Genomic DNA, 19140 nt, shown 5'->3' with positions numbered 1-19140 from the left:
TCTGCGAAAAAATAAAAATAAAAGAATACATCTCTAACTTATAAACACTACGTCTAATACATACTTACAAAACCGACGGCGTTAATCGCCTCGATTGATATACATATATATATAATCTCTTTGATCACGAGAAACCGCGATCGCATGTCATTCGAAGAGATGGCGTCACCCACAGTCGTATATAAAAGTATAAAATGCATCGAATGCCGTATATCATCACCGTAATCGTACAACTTTTGCGCGCCATTGGTTCGAGAGACTTCACCAATCTATCATTCTTGAAGCCCGTTTATCTTTGCGTTTATACGTTTGTACGGCATCCTTTCTCTCGGCCGGAAATTGAAGTGCCTTAGTTTTTTAACACCATAACACATGAACATCGCTTGTGAACATACAGTCTTACGAGGAATGCACGTCCCTTATACAGATTCGCTTGATAAAAGAAAACGCAATTACGCCGAAAATACAAATAAATGCAATAAAATCACATGACAAATGCAGGTAGAAAAATTTCGTTGTGGCTCGAGTGTCCAGACTGATTAATTACATTAACGCATCGAATTCGGAATGGCAGTTATTTCGAGACCAACAATATTGTTAAATATGGATACAAGTGCCGGATTCAAAGCGTTAATAATAATAATATTCAATCAGTCTCGAGCGGCTTACGATTAGACAGGCTGAATATGTTGCGATCTGTATGATAAAATTTGATTTCTCGAAGTATGTCAAAATAGCGCGGTCAATATTCAACAAAAATACACAAATTTCAAATAATAAAATTTCTTAAAAAAGTTTTTCAATTATATAGACTTATTATATAGCAAAAGTCAATAAATTAAACGGACAAAGAAGAGCAATGTTTCGCACAAGATGATACATTGCCCTCATTGTCGATAGTTGATAATTTCTCTCGGGAAATCGTATCGTTGATCAGTTCGTTCCCGACACACGCGCATATACGTCTATAATTATTGCATTCGATTTTTACACAATCACTTTCACAATTGTTCCGACAGAATAATCACTCTGAGCGTCTGGACATTGTCGTTGTCGAGAAGTTTGTTGGACCCTTTGAACGATGATACCTCGTCCTCTTCGAGATTCTCGACGGTCGTATGCTCGCATCCTTCCGCCTCGGCTCTCTCCTCTCCCGGTGGATCGTCCTCTTGCTCCGCGCTTCCTTTCGCGAGTAACGATTCGTGGCGCGTTTCGCTCGTGTCGACTGCTGACTCTTCCAAAACAGTCGATTGAGCCGGATCGTCGTTGTGCTTGGAACATCCCACTTGCGGTCGTTCTCGCGTAATCGGATTCTGATTTGATGAGTTGGCGAGTTTCCTGGAAGCGGAAGTATACCTCGCGGCAAATTCTGGAGACTTCTGATTACGCGATCGGGTCGAGTCCGCGCATCGGCCTGTCAGCGGGGATGTCCTCGAAGGATCGTTTCGAGAAGGAAGGCGCAGGGAAGGACCGGGTGAGAACGGCAAGTGCGATAGCCTCTCCGTGGCTTTGGAAGCGTTGAAATGAATTTCGGTTAGCGCCTTGATATCCACCGTACGGCCCTTCGTATCGACTTCATCCGAACAGGCTTGCCCCTCCAAGGAAGACGGTCGTTCCAGTAGGCAACCTCCCTCGAATACGCGAGGATTTACGTCAGCATCCACTTTTAACGTTTCTCCTCGTGGCAGAGACGCAGCCTCATCAAGCATCTTCGTTGCACTGTCATTGTTATAGTGCTCCTCCAACTGATCGATTGCTTCAGGAACCGCTTCTAATAGTCCGGAACGATCAACCCGTAACGGCACAGTGTGTGCGACGACGTCCTCCGCACCAGTGAGCACGCAAGGACGGGGACATGTCGCAGGATCCGTCTCCGCGATCTCTAGTAATCCAGATTTGTCAACTCGTCGGACCGTCACCGGCGTTGGCACGCCGTCCAGATCAGTATACGTTACTCCGTGCCAATTTCTCGCGTAATAATCCTCCGTGGTCAACGATGGACCACGTCCTAAACCTGTATCATACGCCGCGCGTTGAGGAAAATGATGCGGTGGACGCATCGGAAGACCCAGTTGCGGTGTCGCTGTCGCAGTTGACGGCACGACGGGTGTCCTCGCCGATGGTGGTACGGAAGGATTTTCAAGGACTATCTCCATACGATGACGATGTCGATGGCGATGATAGAGGTGCGGGTGATGCTGCGTCAGCGTATGACATGGGGCCTGCTGCTATAGCCAAGTGGTACGTGTGTTTCCGGCTCGTGAGCCGGTAGGCAGGTCTCAAACAATTATCTCCCTGATAATTCTACGCCTGTTTGGCGTGGAGTAGCCTGATTCTAGGCTCTCGTCGTACGAGAGGCTGACCTGTTGCGGCGGCTTTGTATCTTCATCGTAATTCTCCTGATACGGCAATCCCGACACATCGTAAGGTGAATCTGTCAAGGATGGAGCGAACGATTAATATGAAAACGAGCAAAATTGCGAGACTGCGGAAGTTGGCGATGGCGAGGGGCGATGGACGGGGAAAGCGGAAGGGCTCGAAACAAGCTTCTCTGAGAATGGAGAAAGTATCGCCAAGCAATGCAGTGTAGCCGTGGAAGATCGATGTAACGTACGATATAATCTATAACGCTGCAACCCGACACGCACACCGGTAATATAGAGACTGTCATTAGAAGCTAGGCCCTGGACGAGGGAAGTCACGTGAAACGATCGTAAGGCTAATACTGACCAACATGTTTCTGAGACTTGACGACGGTGGCAAAGGGCTCCGGACAGAACTGCTGCCGACTTAGATTATGGCTCTCCCTATAATTCTCCCGTTGCGGAAGATAATGAGGATGCGTAGGATAATCGGATTCCGTAGTGCCATATCCAGCAAGATCGTAGGGCTGATTAACGCCGTTTGCAGCGGTGGACTTCATCTGCCATATGGAGTCCTGCGAGTTCACCGAACCGCCATTGTTAGAATTTGAGTAACTGTTATCCATGTATCCCATATTCACGCCTGTGAAAAATCGGAAAAAGATCATATAACGCGCGATGCAATCATTGAAGAGAAAAATCCTTTTTCTTTATATCTTGACGTTTACCGTTGATGTTATGATTAGGTTGATGATAACCATATCCCGACTGAGAATAAGCGGGAGTCTTCGAGTCTTCCAATGCTAAGGCATGATCCAAACTATGTTCTAGAGCTTTATTCTCGGCATAGTAGGGCGGTGGTGGTTGCGTTTGTTGACCATTACCTGCTACGAGACTCGGACGAACGCTGCAAAAATAAAGAACAGATGTGAGCTGCCTTCTTTTATTCAAGTCATGCGAAGCAGCATGTCGTTTAGCTTACGTCTCATATTCTTTGTTCATAACGAGAGATAGCTTTGAGCGAGATGAAAACTTACGCGTTCGAGTCCATCTCGTAATCTTTCGCTTTCGTCGCGTGTTTCCGCCGGCACCGGCAGAATAGCAACAGCAATGCTGCAAACAGTAGAAAAACTGCTCCGCTTACTATCAGTGCGATTAAAGTTGGCGTTGCAAGAGCACCGGCTTGCGCGATGTAGGATGGTCCAACTGCGAGAAAGAATAAGAAAATGGCTTGAATTCAAGAAAGTCGTTCCAAAAGTACACTCGCTAAAATTAATTTGTTCCAACTTAAATTACTACATTATTTTAGAATTACAGGATGTAATTAATGGAAGAAATATTCATTAAGAGGATTAAAATTCAATTTTTTTATCAATTAAACATTTCGTCTTTTTTAAATTCCAACGTGATAAGATCTTGGCAAACGCACAAAATATATAACATTATTTTAATTGACTAGGGCTAATTTTATAAACCATTACATAATCACATTTCTCTTTTCAAAGATAAACTTACTTTCGGCTTCCGCGTACTCGCCGCACTTCTGTCGATCCGCTTTGAGGCAGAGTCTAATTCTGAGTCGAGGTTCCGAATCAGCTGCTTCAGGATCGTCCAATATTCCTTCTCTTTGAGTGGGTGCACTCCCGAGAACTTCAAGAGGCCACTCGTCTACGATTCTCCACGAACTATCGGAACCTCCGTCAAACTTCTCGATAGATGCTACTAACGCCAGACACGTGGCACCAACGTTAATGGCGAGTGTGCCGCTCTCCGGGTCAAAACTCACCCGTAGTGGTGTAGGTATTTTCGCCACCGCTGTAGTGGCGGTTACCTCGTCGGAATAATCGGAATGATTTTTAGTATTGTAGACCTTCACCTTGAAGGTATAAGTCTGATGCTGTTCCAGGTTGGTCACATTACACGGATTGGATCTTCGACAATCGAGCTCGAGCCATTGGCCGGCCGGTCCACGAGGAGGCGCGCAATCCGGCGCTACTATCTCGTCACCACCGGCCACTCTTCTGTATGAAACAAAGTACTTTGTGATAGGAAGGCCGCCGTCGAAACCCAGTTGCCACAAAAGTGCGACGTACGTGGGCCCGATTTCCATGGCAGTGATATTTGTTGGTCTTTCCGGCGCTCCTTTCGGCTGTAATCTGATGGTAGACATGACGCTGCCTTGAGCATTGGCAGCGCGACAAGTGTAATCACCGTAATCAGATTCGCGAATATTGGTCATTCTTAGGACGGATATGTACACGTCATAGTTGTCGCTCGTGGTAGTGATTTCATAGTGACCGTCACTGGAGGAACCCTGAAGAGTCGCGACGTTGGTGCCAAAACTCCACTGGAACTCGGGTTTTGGCCACGCTTGTACTTTACAAGCCACCTCGGCGGTTTCTCGGAGATTGTACGCCACCTTGCCATGCTGATGGAGCACTATTGGCTCGTGCTCCACCTTGAGCATCATCGTGGACTCGACTTTCTTCACTTCGTTCATGAAGACGCAGGTGTATTTGCCGCGATCGCCTGCCACGATTTCGTCCGTTTGCGGACGAGCGTGACCCAAAAAGCTCAACGTAGAATTTACGGTTACTACGCTACCATGGCCCTCCGACGCCGTCGTAATTACTTTGTAGAGCCTCTCGTCGGCCGTTAATTCCTGATCGTCCTTCAACCAGTGCACGCTAGGCCGTGGCTTACCCTGTGCTACGCAGGATACTTGAAATGACGACTCGCCGACTCTGCGATAAGCAACAAGACGTTACATTATTAGAACAGAACATATATCTTGTTCTACCTGCAAAGAACTACTTCATTCTCTGAGCGGCGCATATCTCACGGAAGAAAAGTGCAGAAGAAGACAAACGTAGAGTTCCCAGATCCACAATTACGCTAACGTATTTTAAAATAACTGGAGAATTAAAGAGTCAAATAGATAAAAAAAGACCATGCAATTTGCAACAAAATTAATTATACTTGCAGATATGTAATTGTTATTAATAATGTCACGTATAAAATGCGTTATGATTATACGTTCTTTAAGAATATTAACAATTTTCCGAAAAACAAGAGATGATTTAGAAATAGTCATGTCACGTTTTTTTTTTTTATAAAACTTCAACTCTTCTTCCAACAAGCTCAAGAAAAGTTTAATGCAACATGATCTTTTTGCACACATTCGCAATGTAATTACTACTTACTTTCTCGTGACATGAGGCTGCAGTTTGGTGAGTATCTTTGGTGGTTGATGAACGGTGAGATTTACTGCCGCGGATTCGCCAATGCCGATCTCATTTACCGCGCTGCATTTGTACATGCCTTCGCTGCCGAGGTGCACCGAGTCGATCTCATACTTGGGTCCCAAAGGCATCGGTATTAGACCTACGTTGGTTTCACCCTCCTTCCACCACTTGTAAGTCGGCTCAGGGTAGCCGCCCGGGCTGGCTATACATGTGAGTATCACTCGAGAGCCTTCGATGGCGACCGGCGAGTCCGGAGTTACCCTGGCTGGGCCAGGCTTGTGCCGTACCCGAATGGTAACAGTGGCGAATGCCGAATGATTCCTGCGTTCGCCACCGGTAGGATGGATCGTGTTCACCGCGCGACAAGTGTAATTACCGGCGTGCTCCGCCGTGACCCGGGTCAATCGAAGGATAGAGCCTTGCTGTCTGAATTCCGGCCGGCCATCTCGCAGCCACTCGATCACCGTGGGCGTCGGATTGGCGCTCACGTTGCAGTGAATGGTCACACTATCTTCCACGTCGGCCACTCGGGAAGTATTGCCCTCGATCGACACCGTAGGTGGATAGAGCACGTCCAGGCTCAACGAGGCATCGGTACGCTTGCCTAGTCCATTGTCCGCCTGACAGGTGTATCTGCCGACGTCCTGCAACGTCACCTTAGGTATCATGTGCTCGAAATTGGTACCGATGAAACTACCGTCCCGCCACCAGCGGATCATGCCGACCGTAGGCTTCGAATCCACCTCGCACTTGAGAATAGCGGTACCGTTCACCTCGACCTTGAGCGGATTCTCCGGGCCGACAGTCACGCGCGGGAAGTAGCTGACGTCGAGCGTCACCGAGGCGTCCAGGGTGTCGCCTTCGCGCATCGCTCGATTTCTTACGACGCACCGGAAGATCGCTCGGTCGTCTTCCCGCGTTGGTTCCACCATCAGCGTTCTACCAGTGTGCAACGGTAGAGTGCTGTTACCGCGGTACCACCTCACTTCCGGCTCGGGGCTACCGCCATAAGTGTTACACTGCAACTCGAGCCGTTGACCTTCCGTGGCCTGGGCGGAGGTGGGCGATATTGTTGGCGGACCCGGTGCCCTCAGCACCGTCAGGGTGATGTACTTTCTGTGAAGATCGGTACCGGTGCTGCTGACCTTAACTCTGCACTCGTACTTGCCGTTGTCGCGCTCGTAGGACACGTTCTTGATTTGCAAATCGTAGCGACCCTCCTCCAGATTCATGAACACCTTGTAGTTCGGCGACAGCGAGCGGTTCTCGATCGCCGCATTGTCGAGGTTGTTGTTCGTATGGGTCAGCCAAAAGCACGTGACGTTCTCCCGCGGGGGCGGGAACCGGCACTGCAACTGCACCGTCGAGCCCTCGTGCGTATCCATCTGCGTCTCGTCGACGCGCGCATGAATGGGTACTGAAGCAAAGGAGAAGCAAACTCGTTCAAAATTCGACTGAAATCTTTCGAGATAAAAAATAAAAAAAAATTATATATTCCAATTGAATATTTCCTCCTCGGCTCACGCACTATCAGCTTTGCGCGTGCTGTAGCGTTAACGACCGATCGATCGGCGTCACGGTGACCCGATAACCCGGTGACCCGATGAGCAAATCGACCGCAAGAATGATGGGCGAGGATCGATCGGTCTCCTCTTGGACTTTACACTCTTGGAGCGCGTACACGCGTTTTCCATTAAGACGACGGGGAATAAATTCGCGACGCGTAGAGCGAGTGCGTTAATGCGATACAAATTACCTGTCGGGCGTCAACCTAGTTTTAGGTTCACCGACTCCAGGCGACGGGGTCGCGCCTTCTGCACAATTAACCGGCGAGCCGCGCTACCGTTTCGCAGCCGATTTTGTCGCCGTGTCATCCGATTGAAGCAAGTGGGTGGGAAATAACGCGCTGGCATTTGCCGGCGCGAAAAGCGTCGGATGTTCCTCGCATTTACGAAATAATGAACACGCTCGAAAACGGTTCGTCGCCCGGTTACGGGCTCTCGCAGCTGCGTGAATTCCTTCTGTCTCTTCACGGCAGCGGCAACGGTACCGTTATAGAGAATATCTCCGGGACGGCTCTCGCATTCTGCGAGAGAAATTGGGTTTACCCTGCCTCGTGTTTTCGTCGTGAGCCGTCCAATTAAAGCGCGAAGAATGACGGCCGTAAAGATTCATTTTAAAGGAAGGAAGAAGAAGAACAATTTTATATGTGTATATGTAAATGAATAATTTTTGAATTAATTCTTCCATTACATATACAATGACGTATCGGATCAGATTTAATATCTGTGTCCATAGAAAGGAACACCATTGTAACGTGTATCGATAACAAATATTGAACGAGCTCGTTTCTATGTTTTTTCTTTTTTTTTTTAATTCCGTGTATATTAAAATAGGTTTCATAAAAAAAAATCTATTACGTACGAATCTGTTATACACGATAACCAATATATGTTATACGCGCGCAAAGTTTACAATAAAAGATCAAAAATGATATAATATGAAAAGCGATAACCGATAGGAAAAATTTCTTCCACTCCATTTGTAAATGAGTATTTAAAAATACATACATCTCTGTTATATGTATATCTCTTTAAAGTTTGTTGCGTGTGTATGTAAAGTATTCAGAGCTTAAAAGTTTGTTTGTTCCATCTTTATAAGAGAAACAAAAAAAATCCTGCATTCTGCAACGCTGTTTGTGCGTTTTGCAACCAACCGTGGAAACAACACGTCATTCTCATCCATTCCTCTCTACCATATACATTTGTTTAGCAAATATAAATGGTACGAAATTTCGGTAATTCTTCATGCAAATTAAGAGGGACGCACGCGCATAGAGTCCAGTTTTAATTTTAAAGAGAAACTTAAGAGCGATCGACAGTGAAAACAGTATGACAGTAAAATGATGGATATTTAAATATAATTTCCATGATAAATTCAATTATAATTACTTCAACTTTGGAGAGACACTTCGATAAACATTTATTGATCCAATGTCTCACATATGATCAATTTATGCTAAATAAACTTATAAATCTCTCCTTTTCAGAGAGAGATTAATCTGTCTATATTTTAGAGAAAAATAATCTTTCAATTAATCGATAAAAAATATTGTATAAATGAGAGGAGAGAGATGATTATACATAAATAAATAAATAAATAAATAAATAATGTACATATAATATAATACATTAAAATATTAGCATATAATTTATATTATATTAAAATATTAATAATGTTGAGGTTTTTAATATAATTTTCCGATTTATCTATATTTTAGAGAGAAATAATCTTTAAATTAATTGATGAAAAATATAAATGAGAGAAGATATATATTATAAGTTAATATATACATACTAATATATATTGTATTATGACATTAATACGTCCAGGTTTTTAATATAATTTTCCGATCTGTCTATATTTTAGAGAGAAATAATCTTTAAATTAATCGATGAAAAATATAGATGAGAGAAAAAATGCATAATATATGTTGATATATATATATATATGTATGTATATATATATATTATATGATATTAATAACATGGAAATTTTTCTAATATGATTTGCATCGTCTAAAGGATCTCCACTGTTATAAAAATCGATTTTCCTATGATAGCATCATGGCGGTTCACTATCGTAACGTAACATCGAATGTCGACACAAATCATTGCGAAAATCGAATATCACAGCGCGGTGACGTTGAAAACTAATAGTTCCCCGCAATGTCGTGACCACAAATGTCGCGAATATTTATGGTTGACTTCGACCAGCGTTGGTTAACACTAACCAAAGTTAACTAAATGCTCCATCTAAATCGCAGTCACGATTATGATTTACGAAAAAAAGGATCATACACGGAAGTTACGGAAACAGCTGTCTGTTTGACTGCTCCCGTAGAGGCTCGTGATATTCAACAATGAAGCTCATGACGTACGTTGCAAGCGTACGTCTTGTCATGGTTTCGTATATTCAAATGGGAACCCTATGAACCACTCGAGTTCGTCTGTATGTCTGTCTGTCTCGGACTTATCCTGCCCTGCCACTCGCAAGCTTACCTATTCAGAGCCGGAATTTTCAGGTTCATCATGAATAAGAATACGCCGTACGCTGAATATTCCGGAGCTAATAATACGAAGAAAGAAACGGGGACGATGGTGTAAAAGGAAGCGTGCATTTTCGAGAGTTATCGAGTTTAACGAAAAGCGAATACGTGGAGAAACGCAAAATTCCCCGGAGTAATGGAACAGGATACTAAAGGATCGGATATTTAATGGGTATCGAAATTTTCTCCGAAGACGAGCCATCGGAAGGGGGAAATTATCTATCGAAATTCTTTTAATGAATTCGGCGAAATGAACGTTTGACCTCGTGCCTCCGGAGGTGTAAAGTGGAACTTTCTCGCGTCAACGAACCCATTTACGCATTCACGTTATACCGTACTATCGGTTACGAGGCACCGTCGAACGTGGTGGAAGCAGCCACGTATCTCTCTCGTCATTGGGTCACGTAACGGTAAAACCGCCGGTCGACTCGACTTGTCAACCTGCTATCGAGGATCCTCTCCTGCCATTCTGTTTGGAAATGTCAGGGATACGTCTTACATCTCATCGTGTACGAATCTGCGTCGAATTTGTATCTCGATACCCCCCTTTTCGATTTATATTCACCCACGCGTTTGATTGCTCGTACGTTCCTTCGTTCATCCCATCCGTCCACCCATCAGCCGACACTTTGTCGAGTCGACGAATTCGCTCTCTTATACATCCGTTCACCGTGAAACGCGCGCGTTGTCCTATTTATTTTCCTTCAGCGATCTTTATGCACGCTCCATTTTTCGCGGAACCTCCTCTTTTCCTCTTCCGGCTGACGTTCAGCCCTAAAGGTGCGAACCCTGATTCTCGTGGCTTCCCCAAGAAAGCGCCATTAAGATATTACATTCTTATATATGGATAAGTTTTAGCAGCTTGCTGAGATTTTTAGAAGAAGGGAAATTTCGCCAAACTTTTACAAGAACAGGTATCTTCGGAATATGGTCTAAGAATGAAAAATAAAAGAATCCTTTTTAGTCTTCTTGTTTTGCAAAACGAATCTGAAAATAAAATTCTGTCCTCGTTATATAGCATACATTGAATTATAATGCTAAAAGTGCGAAGTCATATTTATAATTTTCTGCAGAGAAACTTTGTCATTCAACATTATTATTGGCACAGTAGAGCAGAATTGCAGCTTTTGTTGACACAAATCTATTTCAAAAATGAAACGCCACAATTATTTAGCAGTAACGAATTATTACTAAAATAGAGCGAGCATTGATTTCACTGAGCCAGGATTAAAATCCCATTTAACGGTATCGGAAATATTTTCCGCAAGTTTTACAGTTATTGAAGAGGAGAAAAATGAAGAAAGTTGATTTCGCGAAACATCAAGGGAGAGTTTTGGGAAATTTAATCATTTATTGAACTTAACGTTGTTCTTTGAAAAATTCGTACGTTCTAAAATATCTAAGCTTTAAAATGGCTTCAATATAAATATCTAATGGATCGTGTTTGTGAAAAAGCGCGACTTTTTCGCGCGACGATCCACAGATGGTCCGAAACTGGTTTTTCGTCTCTCCCTTCATATCGATGCTTCCAGGCCAGACCTCTTTACGCCTTTATCATCGTTGCATATTTCCTCGCTTCGTCGATCGCAAGTGTTACTACAATTTGTCGTCGTAAAGTCGCTCTCGGAGCGACTTTTAAGTCGTTATGCTCGCTCCATGAGCGAGTGAATCGCGTTGCTTGGCTCAAAATCAACTTTCCGCGCTAGATTATTCCGCTCTGTTCTACATTTCTTTCAAAGAGAGACTCTTACTTTTGCTTAAATCTATTTCTAACCAGGTTTCGTTCAAAGCGCGCTTGGCTCTCTTTGCGTGCGATACGCGTTGCGTGCGCAAACGCAAAATCTTTTCGCGACAAGATACGGTCGTTAGGAAGAAAAAAAAATGAAAAAGGTATATGCATCAATCTCTCTATCGTGAAAGAATAAACAATCTAATAAATAGAGCGAAAACGCCTAAAAGACGGCGCGTTACTTCTCACAGTCACGGTTTATCGATTTTTCAATCGCTATTCTCTTAGCAGAAATTCGATAAACGTCCATCACTTATGGCAGCAATATTAAATATCTTGATGATTAAATCTCACGCTGAAAATATCGAAACGAAATTTTACCCGACTATTTTCAGTATCAGCTGATCTTTCGATTACCTGGATCCCGTTGTTTATCGTCTTCCAGAAGTTTAATTCAGGATGACAAAATTCTGCATTTTTCTTTTTTTAGATAAAATCCATGCCAGTGGTAAAAATTTCGGAAAAACCGGCAAAAACTAGTCTTTCTATTAAAAATGTTAAAATAAATGGAAAATATTTCTATATCCGTCAATTGAGAGGATATTTTCTAATTTAAACTTTTTCCAAAATGTAATCTATAACAGATTAAGAATTGATGTAGCAAAAAAATAGATTTTTATTAGAAAATGTTAAATAAACGCGAACCACATCTATATTGGTAAAAATTCTTTTTATTAAAATTTAATAATATTTATATATCTAAAATTCTCGTTTTAAAAATTTTACTTAATTTATTTTGAATTAAGAAATACTTTATTATTATATTAATTTTATTTTCTTAAACTATAATTAGTAGTAGGATTTTTTTAACTAAAGCAAAAATATTTTTTTTCATAAAGTTACATTTTAATCATATATTAGTTGTTTTTATAAATTTTGTCAGTTTATAGTTCATTGAATAAAATTCGGGACAGTAAAAACCGAAATTTATCATGATTTGTTCCACTCGTTGGATTTTTCCGACCAACCCTAGTTTAATTTCGAATTGTGAAAATTTCGCAAATTCGCCATATCTCTATAAATCTCTTTAATTTATAATCGCTTTAAAATCCCGAGTCTATTGACGTCTGCGGTTGAAACGTAACGGGATAGAATCGAAATATTCGATGTACTTGGCGAGGTTTCTGCTTATGCCGCGATTATGCGTGCCACGTGAAACGGGGTGGATAGAGAACCAACCCCTATAATATATCTTATTGTCATGACTCGTTCCTTCCCCCTTTCGTCTCCTCTCAGTTTCCTCTCTTCATTCCGTCTCTCCGGAATCGCCTTTCTCGTTATCATCCCTTTGTACCTTGACTCTATAGCTTTCCGCTTTTTTGTCAATTGCGCGATGACGGATTTAAATTAAGATCTCCCCCTGTGTGCAAAAGCGTTTCCTTTGCTGAAACTTTCTCCCGTGACGAATGTTCAACCACGAGGAACAGTCGCATGTCGCGCCTCGATTCGCACAAATGCCACGCTCGTCTCGCTCTCGCCGAAAGTATAACCAGCCATGCTTCTATGAACGTAGACGTTCGCGTATTCCTACGAGTATATACATGTATCTCACTTGCCGTATGCGCTACTGCTATCTGTACCAATATTATCAACATTTCGCGCGCCCATGCATTGTGAATGCACAACAAGAGTTACGCTTTACGTCGCAGCGACTATGCAAAGATATCATCTCGATATTGCCGGTGCATCGAATAAATGTATCAAGTAATATCGTTCTGACGGAAAGAGACTAATATTAATAAATAATTCTAATAGAGTAATGTCCATATAAAGAGAGAGCAGTAATACACTTATACATTTTTTTTCATCATCTGTTAGTGAATCAGTGCATGCGATTTTATTCAGATTGTCTACTCAAATCTTGGAAAAAATTCGCTGAAAATTCTTTGATTTTCTAGATGCTTTTACTTAAAATTCCGGATAGAAAGAATATTTTCAAAATTCTTTAACTTTTTAAAATAAATTTTTTTACTGCACAAACTCAATGTTTTTCACTCATTCGAAATAAAAAATACAAATCCCAAATTTGAAGTGCTAGATTCGAAATATACCGATGAAAAAAATGGGATAACTTTTGTAACCTGATTTTTTATTTGCGTAAGATTTTCATTTTTTATCGTAAAAAATTATAACGAAGAAATATAGAAATATATTATAAGTATAATATATTTTAAATATTAATTCGCTTGGCTCGCCGACTATTTACCATATATATGAGAGCAAAATTATCAGAGAGAGAATTAAAAAAAAACATATGTTCCCAATAAAATTCCCAATGACATTCCATAAGCATTTCCACAAGTACAAAATTTCTGAAAATTCCCAATTTTCCCGTGTTTTTCAAAGAGTACATATTACAATGAGTCATTTCCCAATTAGTTTAGGTGTTCAGCGGAAGAGCACATGCGTGATGCGTCAGTTCGCGTAACCGCGACGCAGATTCTACGCGACACAGAATTCGACGAGTATTGCAAACAATTTGCGCGTGACGCTCGACGGCGGCGGATAACAAACTTTCGACAAATTAATGGCCCGATAGACGCAAAGCTATATCCCGTATAATCGATATTTACGGCTGCGTGAGCCGGCACAAATGAACAAAGCCAGCCGCGTATATCACCCGGGAACCAGAGTAATTAAGACAAGGCATAACGAATAATTCGCGTCGCGTTTCGACAAGCGACAGCTTTGCTCCGAGATGTACATTCGCGCCGTTCTTCATCGGTAACTTTATGCGCACATATATATATGTATGCATATGCATACCGAGTGATCGTACACGTTCTTGAAACCAGATGCGAGCGATTGACAGCTGTACTATTTTTATCCACGTGTTTGCGCGCGTGATGTCATTTTAATCGAGCGATTCGTTATTCGAGCGATCGCTTTGAAATGTTGAATCTACTGTTAAAAATGCAAGCACTCCGGGTCTCCGGAGACACCCTGTACACTGGAGAATGGCATAACGAGGTTACGCGCAATACTGACTTGCGTAAATACGGCTTATTGTTAGTCATGTAGTAACAATCGTACCGATCTCTTGTAGGTGTTCGATCGCGCACACGCACGGCACACGCCTTTACCACGGCGTACCAATTACGAAACTGTTAATACTGCATAATGCAAGATGTGGCGACATACCATGTGCCGTGTACGTAATGGCATTTTTTTTTTCTTTTCGGAAATCCCCAGCACAATTCTGCCGTAAGAAAATTGCTTTCGTTCCGGGAGAGAATGATGATGAGACGGAAAAGAGAATTATGGGACAGATTTTAAATTCATACAGTTGCGGAAGGGAGTATGTATGCTGTTCGGAGAGAGACTTTTTTTTTTATATCTCTTGTTTTAAAGTGTTCACGTATACAGTATCGCTCAAAAGTAACTCGTCATGTTCATAAAAATCGTTACTTTACTGAACAAAAAATATATATTATATTACCAATTATATTTTATTTATATTTTTCTATTATTTTACGCTTTAATTGCGCGTAGAAATTAAAAAAATATATAACAAATATTAAATAATAACAGAAATATTAAATTTTTGATTACAATAACTTTCATTTGTTTTGAATATTCATACAAACTTGACATTCTTGACAGTTTATTTAATATTGTTACTGATTTAATTTCCAGCATGTTTGCAAATAAAATTATTTATTAAATTACAGTTGTTTTTAATTAATAGGTTTTATCTTTCGGATAATTCCATCAAATTTATCCTACAATAGCTTTATAGGTAGCTTCAAATCCGATAATTGAGAGAATTTTCATAAATTTAATATTTCTATTATTATTTTTAATTATACATGTTTTTATTCATTCGAGTAATTTCCCTTTTTATAACTTATTTTTCACCAGTACTGTATTTAGAGAGCGGAATTAATTTTTTGATTTAGATTTTTCGAACAATTCGCCAAGATAGAGTCGCATAATTTTCCGTCGAACTTTAAATTCCTCGGGATTAATCTCGAGAAGGGGAGGCGAACACGTAGTACGCGTTAGTTTCAAGTCAAACCGCACAAAGTTCAAGTGACTCATATACCAGTCTGTATGTAACACGAACGTCTCACTAGTGTCGGCGCCAGCCGAGTATGAATTTCCAAGATACATTGCGCCATTTTAAGGCAGGGCGGCTCAATATTCCGAGGCGACACTTTGTGCAATATTAAGAGGACACAGGATTAGCCAATTGGCGTAAGTAAAAGCGGTCGTGAGCATCGATCGTGGTGAGCCCCGGACAGAGCAATTTCGACGTGAGGGCAATTTCTGCGACGTGTTACTCGGACGTAGCGCGAAAAAGTTGTAGAAATCATTATCTCGTGGCAGGCGATAAAGGAAGCGATCTTACAAGAACGCCCGGATACAACTCCAGATAACGGACGTTTACGTGACTTACAGCGATCTTACGAGCGTTATTCGCCGCGAAAATGGAAGGGGAGTTTAATATCTCTCGCGTATTTAACTTGAAGCGCAATACGAGAGGAGCACGCGTTATACTTTATATTTTTCCGAGTCGGAGATCCTTCCGCGCGCATCCCCTTCGTGCGTCCCTCGCAAGAACACAAGAGATTGCGTTAGAAATTACTCGCCCTGTGTTTTACCTTAGATTTTTCTCGGTGCTTTAACAAGGCAAGTTGTACGTAATTTTCCGGAGCCTCTTAATTTAAAAGTTGAATTACCTCTTTCTTTCGCAAAGATTAATTAAAACTCGTCTCTCTGTATATATTTAAATACTCGACTATTCGTTTGATCGACGCAGGAAATGCATTTTACGTGTTAACGGAAACCGTTTCGCTCCCAAAATTTGCCTGCGTCGAGGAAGTGTAATTCAACACGTTGTCGAAGGAATGCCACGTGGTATCGTGTTTCGAGCGCAATCCTACTGTGATTTACTGTCGCGCGGTTAAAATCGTGGGCAACCGTTGAAACGTTTCCTACGTCAAGATTTGTCGTACCAGGCGATCGAAAGTCGCACGAAAAAGACGTAAAAAAAAAAGGAAAAGAAAAATCCGATGGGAATTAAACTGTTGTTCAGCGAAATCGAAACGGTTGCACCGCTGCAAAGTTTATGTGTGATTTTATAGCGTCACCAGTGTAATTAATTGCATTTTCCAAATCCAATAATCATATAAACATTGATGAGAAGTAGTTAATGCAATAATATGTTTAGTTGCCGAGGTATTAAAAGTATAAAGGTTTAAAAATTTGTGCTTTCGAATTTAAGTTAGGGAGTAAAAAGAAAGTGGGAGATTTATTTGATAGGATTAAGGTTTTAACAGATGTCCAGATTTTAGATCTATTGTTTGAGTTTATTTTTTTTTAATTTCTGGTTTTGGAGTTTATTTCAGTTTTTGTTTTCAGTTTTAGATTTGATATTTTAATAACAATATTTAATATTGGAGTTTAAGTTCACAATTTTAATTTTGATTTTAATTTTAATTTTAATTTTTAAGGAATCAATGGATCACAATCTAAATTGTCTTGATTTTATTTCTCGTTTTTTTATTTTTATGTATATATATATTTGGTGTTTTATTTATTTATTTAAATTTGATGCTATGCTATTTCTGTTTTTGTATATAATTATGTCATTTTAAGTAATTTTAAATAATTTTAAATTTTAATTAATAATTTTAATTTTAACTAATTTTAAATAATTTTAAGTTTAAATTTAATATTACTATTCTACTCTCATAATTTATCTTATAATGATGTCTATTTTATTTTATTCAGATACTATCAGATACTGTCAGACATTGTAGATATTTTGTTTTAAAAAATTCATTTGTACACTACACAAAATTACAAATATAAAAGTAAAAGTTGTTTAAAGCCGACAGACACGGATTAAAAAACCAATAATAAGAAGTAGTATATAAACGTGCACGACAAGTGACAAGCTAATGTATCTTTTTTTTTTTTTTAGACACTCGATAGAGTGATGTATATAAAACGTAAATTCAACTTTCGCTTTCGAGTGTTTTCATTTTACCCAGAATAATGAATTAATCCCGTATCGGATTTTTTACAACCCTTGCCCCCTCCTTCACACGTACACATGCACATTCTTCGGGCCCTTTATAAATTTATCCCTCGAATGGCGCTGCCATCTGGGAGCCCGCGAAACAGGGCATCTCAGCCTCCGATGCAGGGTTGCGGTAAATCACGCGAGCAGCAGACGAAGGGGGCAAACCGCGGGCGCTGTCTTTCAACTTCGGGGGTTGCACGGAAGCCGCGCATTCGGGAAACGTTGCCGCCGCGCCGTCGCGTCGGTCGCATTGCGTCAAGAGAGCGAGAGAGCGAGAGAGAGAGGGAGAGAGGGAGAGAGGATGCTTCGCGGCGAGGGCTCCCCCGCGCGTGTTGCCAATTAAGTACAATACAAGAGAAAGAGAGAGAGGGAGAGAGAGGGAGAAAAAGAAACGCACTCTCGAACGAAATATGAAGACGCTGCAGGCATCTCCTCTTCGAGAGTTCATCGTGCCGCCAACGTTAATAAGGAGGAAAGCGCGCCCGCCTTCCGGCCGCGCCTCGTGATGTATGGCCATAGTGCTGTTTTACGGACAGATTTACGGTTCGGCGGACAAAAGATCGGGGAGGGAAGACGAGATGCACGGGACGAGTGCCGTGAAGGGTACCTTCTCGCCAACGTCGGTTCTCCCGGTGCTCGAGATAGAGACAAGCGCAAGAGACTCTCCTTGCCAGATGTCGGCAATCGACATACACGTCTCCTTTCTGAGCGAGAAGGGATGTTTCGTCACTTTGCATTGCGGGGTTTACATTACGATAAACAGCGCGCTCTTCCCTGCTAAAGCCAGCGGGAATGTTGCTTTCGTCCTCTTTAAATTTGTTATACATTTTTGTCAAATAGTGGAGGAAATTAAAATCTATTTGTCTTTCAGCGGGGGTGTCTATTTAAATCTTGTAAAAGAACTACCTGAAAATTTCCTGATTTTCAGGTACATTTGTTCAAAATTCTAAATAAAGGGAATTTTTCAGGATTTTTTTTTTATGCAATTTTCTATAAAATGAGTTTTTTTTATTGTATGCGTTTTCTAATATTTTTCACTTGTACAGAGGGAAATCTTCTTAAATGTCAAGTGCTAGATTTATAAATGTAAAATCTTTGTGGAAACTGAATAACTTTTATAAGATAAGCATTTTTGCATAAAATTTTCACTAAAAATTACAATAAAGAACACGAACTTCATATTTAATATTCTGTTAAGACATTTGAATATAAAAACAAAGGTAGATGTAATAGTATAATTTAAAAACGTAATTCGTAACTTTGCTTATCGGTAGAGACTGTTGATATAAATGCATCATCAAAGAGAGAATTTCTGAAAAAATTCCCCCCGAGCTTCAATAAAGTTTCTTCCTTCAGGTTCAAAAAAAAAAAAATCCTTAGGAATTCCAAGTTTTCCATATTTTTCCAGGGAATAGATATTACTGTATCAACTTTGCTGAATACACACGGTAATAATAAACAAAGCCCTCTCTATCGCAATACACAGTTTCTATAACATAATTATGTAACATAAATACCCGGAAATCTCTCGGAATGATTACTTTGCACGTTTCATCTTGTTTGCCATCTCTCGATGAGAACCATGTTCGCGCCGAAATTTCGTG

The 19140-nt window shown here is 41.0% G+C and overlaps 1 protein-coding gene across 1 annotated transcript in view; it reads right to left on the bottom strand.

Annotated features, from left to right (window-relative positions):
* Positions 1-2279: 2279 nt before the first annotated feature.
* Ed (hemicentin protein echinoid) overlaps positions 2280-19140 on the bottom strand; it is a 29872-nt gene continuing 13011 nt past the window's right edge. The window contains exons 2-7 of the mRNA XM_083085871.1: positions 5567-7025; positions 3879-5107; positions 3401-3569; positions 3092-3270; positions 2731-3006; positions 2280-2434 (exon numbers count right to left, since the gene is read on the bottom strand). Of these exons, the coding sequence (XP_082941997.1) occupies positions 2280-2434; positions 2731-3006; positions 3092-3270; positions 3401-3569; positions 3879-5107; positions 5567-7025 (3467 nt within the window). The remainder of the gene's footprint in view (positions 2435-2730; positions 3007-3091; positions 3271-3400; positions 3570-3878; positions 5108-5566; positions 7026-19140) is intronic.

The sequence above is a fragment of the Camponotus vicinus genome, unplaced genomic scaffold (assembly GCF_025532165.1).
Source record: "Camponotus vicinus isolate PSW18456_S1 unplaced genomic scaffold, iyCamVici1.0 SCAF_13, whole genome shotgun sequence".
NCBI classification, from domain to species: Eukaryota; Metazoa; Arthropoda; class Insecta; order Hymenoptera; family Formicidae; genus Camponotus; species Camponotus vicinus.
Note: the sequence above shows the minus strand (reverse complement) of the source record. Positions and strands in the feature narration are given on the sequence as shown.